This window comes from Stigmatopora nigra, chromosome 7, assembly GCF_051989575.1.
Source record: "Stigmatopora nigra isolate UIUO_SnigA chromosome 7, RoL_Snig_1.1, whole genome shotgun sequence".
Lineage (NCBI taxonomy): Eukaryota > Metazoa > Chordata > Actinopteri > Syngnathiformes > Syngnathidae > Stigmatopora > Stigmatopora nigra.
The window spans coordinates 6,680,860-6,693,898 of record NC_135514.1 but is presented as its reverse complement, the minus strand read 5'-3'; the positions used below and the strand labels follow the sequence as shown (position 1 = coordinate 6,693,898).

Below are 13,039 nucleotides of genomic sequence, written 5' to 3'. Positions count from 1 at the left end.
TATTTGTAAAAGTCTGGATGAGATACAGCATCTTGCTGCTATGTATGCAGCTTGTGCCTCACACTGATCCTGTGTTTGACTCCATCATAACTTATTAATGACGTTACTTGGGGAAAAAAATCCTCACTTTTCAACTTTCTGATAAATCATACAAACATTGTATTAAATCAAATTTAAGTGGATCCCACAGAGGACAATAGATAACATCCAAATTGCACAATTGTTTCAGAGATACAGATGGTCCAACAGGTAATGAGCTCTTTATTCTCAAAGTTGTGTTAACTCTAATTTTCATGGGACCATTTTTTATATTCTCTGTAGGATATAATTACAAGAGTGTGAATCATTTATATGGGCCGTTTTTATGAAAAAAAATGCATCTTACCTGGCATGCTGCTGTAGAGGAACAAGTAGCTGTCAAAGTTGCCTTTAGGCTCCTTCCATGAGACGAGCAAGTTGTTTGGCTTCAGCACTTTAAAACGAAGCCTCTTCGGAGCTGGAACTGAAAGAATATATAATGATCAACACTTCTCACATGGGAAATTAGTCACTAGTTGATTAATCAAAAGGATATTAATTAAAATAGCTCACAGTCAACGGGGACGCTACTGCAGCTAAGTGAAAGAATTGCTTTCCTTCTTCTGCAGATAGAATGGTACCTCTACTTACAAAATAAATTTGTTCCAAATGTGGGTTTGTAACTAGGATTTTTTTTATAAGTAGAAGCATATTTTACATTCATCTAACTTAATTCATCCCACGATCTCTAACACTAGCCATAAATCATTTAAAAAGTCTACCAAATTTGCATTAAGCCAGTAAAATGAATAAAAAATACATAGACATTTTCTAATGTGACAAACATACATAAACAAATTTAATTAAAAAAAATACAGCTTAGACAAAGTGTATTTTCAGGGTGTTTGATTTCATTTGACATTTTGTAACTTGAATTAAAGTACAAGGAAAACAATTCTAGCTCATGTGATCCCATCAGTAGGCTCACCTTCTACACCAAAATGCAGTGTAAATTTCCAGTCAAAAATACCAAATTTATTAACAGTTTTCATTTTCAAAAAAAGTGTCCTGAAAGAAAATCACCCGCATTTATGGGTTGAGGAAGTTCATTTCTGGGTTGTTGCCCTTCAAATGCTCTTTTTCCTTCCCTTATTATTTGATTTGATTGCAGTGTGAAGACAAAATCCAGTTCATGAGTTTTGCCATTACTCACTGCAATATCAGGTATTCATTTTACATCAACCATCAAATAGTCCAAATGCATTGTGCAAAACTATATAATTACACTTCACTACAATAAGACGATGAATAATTCACAACCACTGGGAACCTTATAACTCTGGTCATGTTTGGAATCTGTTTGATAGTGTTTGAATGGAGTTGGCTGAAGATTAATAACACGGCTTTCTCTTTGCATGTCAAAGAACACACACTAACACATACTGAATTATAATTAACAAAGGTAAAATTGAAGGAGACAGCTATAATGCTCAATGTATGCCAAGGTCTGTATATTGAATTGAACCATAACTGTGATTAATGAATATGGATGTAATAAAGCTAATAGCTGTGCATGCAGACTAAAATTGAGGGGCCCTTATTTAAGCTCTTCTTCACAGGTCAGCACATCTGCCACAACCAGAATATTAAGGCAATCTGGGGTTAATATTTCACTCTTTGCTGCTTCAGGTGCCAAAATGCTTTGGAATCTAGTGGACAAGGTGTTAAATCATAGCCCAGATGGATATGAAAGTCCTCCAATATAGTGGCTCTATATAAGTGTCATATTGAGCTCAGCATGGGCATGAAAGTCAGAAAAAAAAGTGGGCCTACCCAAGGCCGAGAAGGGAGTGAGCCCATGAAAATCCTGATTTATTATTCATTCATTTTCTATAATGTTCATCATCACAAGTGTTGTGGTCTGCTGGAGCCTATCCTCGCCAACCTACGGGCACAATGTGGGGGATACCCTGAACTGGTGGCCAGCCAATCACAGAGCACAAAGAAACAGGCAGCCATTTGTGCGCATACTCATATTTAAGGGCAATTAAGAGTGTTCAATCAGCTACCATGCATGTTTTGGAGGAGGTGGGAGGGAACTGGAGAACCTAGAGAAAACTCACGTAGTCCCGGTGATGACTTGAAAACTCCACACAGTGAAGACGGAACTGGGATTAAACCCTCAACCTCAGAACCTCTCGCCCACTGGGCCTCATTGATTTATTATTATTATTCCATGTATATTTATTTATCTATTTTCAAATGTCCATTTCTAGTGGCTTCCTTTTGCTTTGAATTAAACTGATGCCAGGCAGTAAATTTAAAGAAGATCATCAAAGTAGGACAATGGTGACTATTATTTAATAACATTTTTGCACCGAGAAAAAGTCAGAGGTGAAAAAACACACTGTACATTAAGTCTTTTAGGCATTTTTTTTTTGAAAATTAAAGGAATGCTTCAAACACAATAGCATGCAAATGTGCTTGCTGCGTTGTGCTGTGAACTTCCATTCAAAGGCCCTTTAAGACCCTAATTAGCGCAATCTGAAACAATGCATGAGTGTCACAATAGAAAAGAAAGCCTAACAGTCATTTCTGAATGAATTCTAGTTATATGGATTTGTGTTGTTTGTATTTTTTCCTCTAGCATTTTAAACATTGATTAATTTTCTTCAGTTTGCTTTTTGTCACGAGAGGAAAGTAGCATTGCGGTCAGCCCATAAACCTACACGCTGACCTCAAACAAACATTACAAGAGTGTAATGACGAAATTGTCGGTCACATTTGGGTTAATTGTCAGATTCCTCTTAGCTACACTTCTCTTCACCACCCAAAATAACTTTTCCTACCCTAAGAAGGACTGGCGACCAGTCCAGGGTGTTGTCAGTTTTTCTGAGCAAATTCAGCAAACTGCTAGAGGTCCTGAATAGGATAAGCGGGATGGAAAATGGATAAAGAGATGGAATATAACAGTTTTCTATCACTGATAAAAATCTCTGCATTTTCCTTGAATAAACGATTTTCCATTTTTTTTACCACTGCAATTGGCAAAAGTAGGAAGTGGGAGGAATTGTTTTTATCTTTGATTGTCTGCGCTACCATGCCATTCATATTTGGATAAAGTAAAATGTGGAGGTCTTTTTTCTTTTGTGATCCAAGCCGTTTTCACCATACAAGCTGAAATTATTTTCCCCTGACGGTAAGACAGTTTTATTATTGATGGTCTACTTTAGTATTGTGAGAAATGTTATTATCTGTATTTTTGTTACAAACATCATACACACAAGTCACAATGCACAATAACACACACAAACACACACACTGGTTGAAGTGGCACAATTCTCCCCTCCAGTTAATTATTCAGAGGAACACTAATTGTATCTCTTCTACTTTTTGTCAATCCTCACAGAAAAAAAAGCCTCCTTACTTATTTCAAGCTCCCATCAAGTGATCCTGATTTCACTGGTTATTTTCTATCGATAACAAAGGAGGTAATTTAGTGGGGTCATTTCACATCACATCCAATGCTCCATTTATCCCGGAGTGGGAGATCATGACGAGGTGGATTACAGTCAGCGGACATTGAATGGTGAGGCACTGCCAGTTGAATGGCTTTGGATAAATGAGCATTGTTTAAATTCAAAGCAGGTTGCTTCCACCTCATTCTGGTTTTGGTTTAGGGATTAAAACTTTCATCTCATTGGCTTTATTCCAAGTCCATTCATTATATCTTGAATCATTGGTCACCATCAACTCATCTCATTTCATTTTCTGAACCGCTTTATCCTCATTAGGGTCGAGGGGGGTGCTGGAGCCAATCTCTGCTGTCGATCGCAGGGCACAAGGAGATGGACAACCATGCACACCCACACACATACCTAGGGGCAATTTACAGTCCAATCAGCCAACCATTCATGTTTTTGGAATGTGGGAGGAAACCAGAGTACCCGGAGGAAACCCACACAGCACCATTAACTCACCCACGCTTATTTTCTGACCTCGAAGCACATACTCGTAGTGCAAAAATGTATGAATGATCAATGCTGACACACGAGCAAACATCACTTGATGTTATACTTCAACCTGGGCTGTGGTAATTAAATAATCAACAGAACCAATCGAAATAAATGAATATACACGTAGATATTGAACACATGGGGTGGATTGGACACACACACACACACACACACACACACACACACACTAGAGTGCTTGACTGAGAAATTGGACTGCAAAAAAAAGTCATTAAAATAACATCATAAACTATTTCTACTTGCTCCCTCTGTGGGCCGAGTAAGGAACAAAATGAACAAACTTAAAGAACACATGAACAGACTCAGGCTTACAAAACAAAACAATAAAGAAGGTAGAATAACAATGAGATGGGATGTGCACAAATGCATATGCAACATTTACATCCTTATTAAAATGAACAATTTCACCAAATAAATCCCTAAGTTTAAATTGTCTGTTTTTCCTGGACGTGGATAGATTTCCAAAATGAGGTTGAATTAAATATACTGGGACCGGCAAAAATTTGCTAATATGGTGTCATGTCCCATATAAAGTACCTGCACATGATTTTGCATGTACTATAAATATCCTCTACTGTTAAAATACAGTACATCGACTCATTCTCACTCTAATATCCCATTTGATGAGGAAAATGTTCCTAATGAGGGGTGTTCTTGACTTTCCACTGCCCCCTATTAAAGGGTTTGAACAGGGGCCACCCATATGATGTTGAACTTTGTGGCAACAGTTACCAGTCCAATTTAGACCACAACGCATTGGTCACACTTGCTGTTAAATTTCTACCTAAAAATGAAATAAAAGACTCTACCAGCTACAATAGCTGTGTTTCTTGTCTCAGATTAGTCCTATTACATGCCGGGAAAGGAAATTTAAAAAAACAATGATGCTACTACATATGATATGTTTGTTTGGAAACTGTCTTGAATTGCATCACTGCTGAAAACGAGTTTCATTTCAAATCCATTCATTCTTATAATATTTCACACACACAATGGTGTGAATATGATTACAAAAAGCAAAGTGTTAAAATTTCCCTCTGGCTTATTTCTTTATCAAGATAAGTACATTATTTAACCTCCTGCATGTCGTAGATTGTACATTTTTCCCGCCTCGCTACCTATTCTCTTTCTTTTTTCAAATACACACACGTACACAGACCCACATATATATTTATATATACACATTACTTTGATTATATTTCAAGCAAGCGGCTAAAATGAGTTTGAAATGATCCCTGTCATATCAACCCTAACTATTGCCGCAATGATAATCATACTTGCCTAGTTTTAACACGCCCTTGTGCATTGTCACCATTCCCTGAAGGTTAAACACGTCAAGTGAAATTCATTAAAAAAAACATCTATTAAAGACTCAAGTAAACACAAATTGGGTTTCCCAAGGATACACAAGTATGCTAATTCATTTCTATCAGTCCGTACAAACTAGACAGCTCCCTTTTGTGATGGGACGCACTTTGATTAAATCCAGTTTGCCGAGGTGAACTTGATTGCAAGGCACACTGGAGCGTTGTATACGTTGTGGCGTTCATCGCATAGCAAATCACCACAGCCTAGAGCAAGCTATTACAGCACATATATTAAAAACCGCCATGAAGCGTGGCGGCATCTGTAGCCAGGTGGCAAGCGGCGCCATGACGCCGGCCCGAAACGCTACCCCGTTAGATGCGATAACATATGCGTAATGTCATCTGATTGGACCGAGCCTTCCCGTCAAAACCGGAGATGATGCAGAGGGAGAAGTGATGAAAGTTAAGAGGTTGAGGAAATAGAAAGCAGCAAGAGAATGATTTTATGTGGGGAGAAAAGGACTCAAATAAGCATACGACCTGAAGAAGAATCAGGGAAATTTACCTTGATCTTGTGCTTTACTGGGGAAGTTGGAAAGAGCAGCCAGGAATACGAGCAGAGCCCACAAATAACCCTGAGAGAACATCCTCACCAGCAGCAACATAGACCTGCAAGAATAGCAAAATAATCTGAGCAAAAAAGTGTATTGAGACAAGACACAAAGTGACAGACTTCAAGAATGCTATTCAACAGTGGGGAGGCTTCATAGGTCAGGGAGACCCACCTTGCCACCCTGCCCCCCACATAGCCCAGGGGGCTGATCTGGAATCAGCCAGTCTAGTACAAAGTCCACTCGGAGACAATGACATAAACGGCTGTTGGACAGTCTAGTGTCTGGAGTCCAGACTGACCACAGATCAGCTATTGACATCCACGCCCACACGGAGGAGGCTCAAACAGTAGAGGACTTTGTTGGAAGGAGAGCAGAAGTCAAAGTGTCGGAAGGAAGAGAAGAAAAGAGACTGACTTTCAGCCACCAATTTCTGGTTTTATTATGGAATAGCACAGCTACACTATCAAAACTGAAGAATACAAATGATTTAAATGACAAAAAGGGGACGTTTTGAGGCATAGAACACTAAATGCCTTCAGTTACACAAATTGAAACAAGTTTTTCTTCATCACTATACTAGAAATGACAAATTATGTAATTATTGATCCACAGTGTGCATTACAGCCTCACTCATACAAAGTGGACATATACCAAGAAATTACATGGGAAAGAGAACCATTGCTTTCATAAATGTGAAATGATAGTTCAGCACGAACAATTGAAACGCTATTTCGTACACTTGTGTAGTAAACATTTAATACAGTGCAATACTCCTTAGACTTTGATGCATCATGTTTTAGCACGTAGTATACTTGGACTAAATTATTATAACCAACATTGGAAAATAATTTGAGAGCCCTCCAACTGGAAAATAAAAGCTTCCTGGACAATTTTAAAGTTTGATTTTACACACACCCCTCAAATTTTGGATATTTCTGAAGTAAACACCAGCGCCAGAAACTTTCACTTTAGTTTTTCCACCAAATCGATAGCCAATGAATTTTGGCGGCACGATAGTGGCTCTTATTTTCCGTAAATGACCCGTGAAAAGCATACAAGTCATCTTCTTTGGCCCCTTTATCCCATTTTTTGCATCTGGAATGTTCTCAACTGTGTGAATGTGTTCAAAAATGTATTATTAAAATAACTTAGCACTTTTGAAAAACAATTCAAAAGAACAGTAAGGTCAACCTTGAAGTTGGATTTTGAAATTATTTTCCGTCATTTCTTCAGTAGAATTGAAGACTTCAACTCAAAGAAAGTCAACATCTGAAGGTCACTTTCTTGTCTATTAATAACCATTATTTTACTTTGTCAGAGATGTAGTTTATAAAACAAAGATGCCTACAATGTTCCCTTAAACTACTGAAGCATTTTATTGGTACTTATTAAGACCAAAGTGGCAATCAATTACAAAACAAGATATGGGCTTAGGGGGAATGATGAAAATAATAAGGAATTAGAGTGTAAAAAAATAATAATTCAGAGGAAAAGATGGTATAGTAACATGAAGCAAGTTTGACTGACAGCTCAAGTAAGGGAAAGAAAAAAACAATGTGAGTGGCATTGTCCATTCTACCACTCTCCTCTCTTCAATCCCACTTTTTTTTTGTTCCTCCTCATCTCCCCTCCTGACTGATGCTCGTTATTTCACGGGAAAAAGACTGAGGAATCCTCCTCATCCACCTCACCCTCATCACCCGCGGACACCTTCTCACCTCTCCCACAGCCCGATGAATAAAACACCACTTGTAGTAACAAAGTTACATCAAAATCGGATTCCTCCAGCATGTGGAGCTAATCCGATCCCTATATTCCGACTACGCCTTTGAGCTGCAATTAACATCATTTTGACGCTTTATTATACTAAAATCTGACTATCCACAAGACACTCTGATGACTTTTAATTCCTTTTCTTGCATCTTGTTATTAAAACGAATGCACCTGCCACACTCACATGCACCTGAGTCCGATCAACCGACTCCCACATGCGTGCACAATGAATGAAATAGCATTTCATACCCTTCCGTATATTCCGATCGTCTCCTCCAAAAAAAGAAAAATGAAAATATGTAAATAGAAAAAGGATCGCGTCCCGGCTTTTCTCCCCTTGTCCTTCTCCTCGTGTCACTCCTTTCTGTACACTGCTCTCTCGCTTCTTACTCCCCTCGTAATTTAGTCAAACCTCCCTCCGGCTAACCCTTCCTGTCCCAACCCTCATCGCGTCTCCATTTATCACACACAACGTCCACGTTTACGCGCACGCATTGTACATGGGCGTCACGCAGTGGAAATGCGCAAAGAAAGAAGAAGAAGAAGCCCGATCTCACCCTGTAGCTTGCACCCGGGCTGCGGCAACTCCGTGGGGGTCAGCCAGCGTCCGACCCCGTGCCCCGACTCACATCCGGAACCTGCGCTCAAGAGGTTAACTTAGGTTACTGCATTCAATTCTGCCACTCAAGGGTAGTCAATACTTATTCTCAAATCCAACTACTAAATGTTCAATAGCCCGTATTCTATTATAGATTACGGCACTGTGGCATAATTTAGTTGAAGTCCAGAGGCATTAAGTCGATTGTTTTATTTTTATTTCTTCCCACCAGAAACTTTAAAATATGTGTTTCGTGTTTCTTCTAAGAATCTTCATGTACTTTTGATGCAATTAAAACTATTTCCACTTTTTGGAATGCTTATCCTCACAAGGGTCACGAGGGGTGCTGGAGCCTATCCCAGCTAACTATGTTGCATCTTGTTATTAAGACAACTATTCACACTCACATTCAAAACTAGAGACAATTTAGAGTTCAAAAAGCCTACCATGCATATTTTGAAATGCGGGAGGAAACCGGAGTACCCAGAGAAAACCCACACAAGCCCTGAGAGAACATGCCTACTCCACACAGTGAGGACTGACCTGGAATCGAACCCCCTACCCCAGAACTGAGAAAACTTCAATGTTTCTGCCAATGGAAATACACTGAGGGTTTTCTTTTGGCGAAGAAAAAGGACATTTTTTGCCATAACTGTAAACATGAAGGAAGAAATGAAAAGTGAGCGAGGCAAAGCATCCCCACAATGACAAGCGAATTGATCAAAGGCAGTGATTCCCAAGTACTCAGCCATTTCACATTAACGTTGTGAGAGAGCAGAAGGTCTGGAGTGGGACAAGATTAAATTCCACTCTATTATTAAAATGTTATGGACTAAATGACTAATTTTCCTCATTTAAAAGAATAATAACAATAACTTCTAATAAAAAAAAACCCTGAAACTCCAGTTCATTATTGCCTTAATGACACTTTAAATATTGATTCCCCCCCCCAAAAAAACTATTTAAATGACCCTATAAAAAATGTTAACAATTTTGAGCCAGTAAGAAAATTATATAAAATAGCAATTTAGGAATTTGCCAATTTACAAGCAAATAAAGCTTCTGGGAGAGAGTCGTATAGGTGTCCCTATAATGTCTGTATTTGTGAAACACATTGATCAACAAACTCCCATGATTGTGGAGCCACATATCTTTCTGCCTGCACTTCATGTGCAAGACCAGCCGTCAACCTTGTACCGAAAATAGTATTTTTTTCGTACACGTACTCACCGTGTTGTGTGGCTTGCCCTCAGGCCCGAGGGAGTCATGGGAAAGCAAGGCCGGTCCGGTCAGATGTCCGTCCCTCTCAGTGGCTTGAAAACCTAAATAACTACACTCAACAGGTGGCTCCCTGAGGCACAAAACACAAACACAACACACACATGTTGTATCCTTTCTTGCCAAAGTTAAACAAGTGTCCAGATGTTATAAACACAATAATAAAGTGGATGAATGAGGATTCCCTTCCCTCTTGTTAGTTGTCTCAACCTTATGGCGCTCAATTTCCCAGTCAATTTTTGTCTCTGTACAAAAACATAAAGCAAAGATAAATGAGTGGTACAGTTTTCACAAATATTTTACCATTTACCCAATTCTTTCGTATCCAATCATTTCTATTGTACCATTGAATCATTAGGATGAATTAAGTGCACATATTTTATTTCAAGTATGAAAAGAATTAAGCATTGTTATTGTACTGGCCAATTTGCCTACATTAGGGCATGTGTTGTGTAGTTGTAATCAAGTTAGGTATGACAACCAAACAATATAATACGTGATTTTAATTGTCTACCTGGGCCTACATTGTGAAAAATAAATCATACTGAATTATATTTTTTATTTAATATTGTGTGGTGACTCACTGCATGCAGAGATGATTCAGCTTGGCAGCTTGACTATGGGTACCATATACCACCCTATTGGAGGATATATATAAGAAAAGGGGAAAACTCAATCGCTTTTTTGTTGTTGCCCCTTTTAGAAAAGAAATATGTTCTCCTCTAATGATCTTTGCCCGTCACCCGCTTTCTGCTTACGACTTCATTGTTGCCATCCTTCATTTTATTCCCCCTACTGTAAAATCATCAAGTCACATGACAGAGTTGAGCAGCGGGTCGCTTTACTCGACACCATATGGTCCACCTGTGATGTTCAGAAAAGTTTGTGACATAAAGAATTTGTGGCATGATGACTCATATTAAATACTCTAATTATGGTATCAGTACTGAAAATGATTTATGTATATATTCATATAAAAAAATAAAAACTTACCGGAGATTTCACTTACCTTTACAGTGAAAATATTTGGAGAAGATTTTTGTCCAAGAAAGCAACTAAAATTTTGATAAGAGCTGAATCTAGCATTATTTTCTGAACACACTTTTCCTACACTTCTTTAAATAGTTCTACCTCAGTCTTCTTCGTCTCATACATTACACTTCCAGCACAAATCGTAAGTCTGTCATTGCGATATTGATGTGAAGAGTTTTGGATTCGCCATAGATGCCATTAGGAATTGTGGCTACTGCAATTCACTGTTTTATACCAGCAGAAGGATAGATTTGAGTTTTGTGGTGGGTGATTCATCTTGGTGCCTTTTGGTGAACTCCCAGGGGGCTGTTATGCATGCCCTACAAAGAAATGCCTTCAATCTGGCGACTCTGCTTGAAATGCTGCTTGTCCTGACTGTTGTCTTAACTAAGGTCCCCTTGTGTGCTCAATAGAATGTTTGCTCTGATTGTTTTTTATTTACAAATAACTGGCTGAGCTGATTCTAACATAGAAGACCAAAATAACCACAAAATTAACAAAAAACTGCATTCAAAAGAACAGACGTGAACTATGCTTTGTTCATCCAACCGGCTCAAGTCCACACTATAGTTGACAAAGTTGTTGTGTTAACGACAAACAGCGGGTTAATTGGAGGGCTTGAAGGGACCGCTCCCTAGTGATTAGTGCGACTGGTCATTGTTATTAGTCATTTTGCCATCTGCAACCGTCCGAAACCATCATTCCCAGAGGACTGCCCACTTGAGGTCAACAAACGTTAGTAAAGACAATGTAAACAGTCAAGGTGTAGAAAACAAGGGTTTGTTCCACGCAATATTAAACTCGACATGTTTTGCTCTATTTCTGTTAAGGTTGGTAAATGGATCAGGCTTTTTTGTTGTATCCACTGCGGACTGAAATCACACAAAAGAGTGATGGATTCCTGACAAATGATGCATGGGTCCTTTTTTTGCATCAAGATATACAATAGCATGGGTTTGTATCGAAAAATCATGTCATGATTGTTGCGTTTCAGTTCAAAATAGCCGACCAAACTTCCTCAATGCTCTCCTAAGTCCGTAGAATTTTTCAGTATTGCAAGTAAATAATACACAAATGTCAAAGCTGCAGGAAGCATTTCGTTATATTTTGGAATATTTGCAAATATGCTATGAAGTAGACTGTCCTGCCTCCTCAGTCCTTATAGATTTTAGATGTAGCACACAAAAGTAGGCCAGATTTTAGCATCCTTTCTCAACTGTGATCAAGTCAGCAAAGGTACAATGCTGCCAAGTGTCAGAATGATTATCCTGACAAATGATCATCTGATATAGGGTGTGTTAGGCTTGACCTTTTATCCCCAAACTAATTGGAAAATGGTAGGCCAGGCAGCTGAAAATGTTCATTATTTCTACACTGATGAATCTGGACTGCGGACGTCAAATTCACTGACTATGATGCCTCTTTTCTAGGTTTCAGGCAACAAGATGGCAAACAACAAGGTGCAAAATTCGGTCATGTTTGGGGGTGAATTCGGGAGAAAAAAAAAAACAATGTTAGTGAAGAAGGCACCAAAGCCAAGTTATTTTACATTTGCCCAAGAGGTGAAGCGAAATCCAGAAGGTGGCATTTGTGGTGTTTGACAAAGAAAAGAATGGACATGAAACAACTAAACAGTGTAATCCCAACTCAAAGGCATCCAGCCAATTAGCTCCTTCCCTACAGTCTTCTAGTACATTCTTGGTCAGACTTGAAAAATGAGTCACGGTTGACCTACAGCACATCCAAGCTCATTTTGAACAGTCTTGCCAATCAAATTGCAGTGCACTTATAGTATAACAAAAATAATGTCGATACCCTTACGAACACTTCAATCAAACTAACATTTATGACACCCTAATGTCCACCAGTACAATGTTTTTCCCAATATACTTGTGCATGATATAAACCAACATCTTGGAGATAGTATTTTTGCATCCCATTAATGGTTTAGAGCAGCGGCCCCCAACCACTGGACACATTAGCCAGCCCGCGGGAAAATCGAAAGAGCTTTTGGCGGTGAGAAAAAGGTTTTGGACTGGGCGCTGGTTTAGAGCACACAGTAGACTGGAACAAACAACAAACTTTAAGCTGGGAAATGAACCGACATTACTTGCATACATACATAAATCAGGCAGAAGTGGGGGTTCAAATCTAGGTCGGTCCACCTGTGTGGTGTTCACATGTTCTCCCCAGGCCTGCGTGGGTTTCCTCCGGGTATTCCGGTTTCCTCCCTCATTCCAAAAACATACATGATTGGATAGTCTAAATTATCCCTAGGTATGGGTGTGCATGGTTGTCCTTTGTCTCCTTGTGCCCTGGAGTCAGCTGGGATAGGCTCTAGCACCCCCCGCGACCCTAATGAGGATAAAGTGGTTCATAAAATGA

The 13,039-nt window shown here is 39.0% G+C and overlaps 1 protein-coding gene across 3 annotated transcripts in view; it reads right to left on the bottom strand.

The window, feature by feature from the left end:
- The window catches only part of col14a1a (collagen, type XIV, alpha 1a), a 67,088-nt gene extending 58,686 nt beyond the window's left edge, over positions 1 to 8,402 (bottom strand). For 2 of the 3 annotated variants that reach the window (XM_077721105.1, XM_077721103.1), the window contains exons 1-3: positions 7,996 to 8,238; positions 5,925 to 6,028; positions 386 to 502 (exon numbers count right to left, since the gene is read on the bottom strand). In XM_077721105.1, the coding sequence (XP_077577231.1) occupies positions 386 to 502; positions 5,925 to 6,024 (217 nt within the window). In that variant the 5' untranslated portion in view covers positions 6,025 to 6,028; positions 7,996 to 8,238. Of the gene's footprint in view, positions 1 to 385; positions 503 to 5,924; positions 6,029 to 7,995; positions 8,239 to 8,303 lie in introns of those variants that run through there. The other variant, XM_077721104.1, reaches the window with a different exon arrangement.
- Positions 8,403 to 13,039: the final 4,637 nt, after the last annotated feature.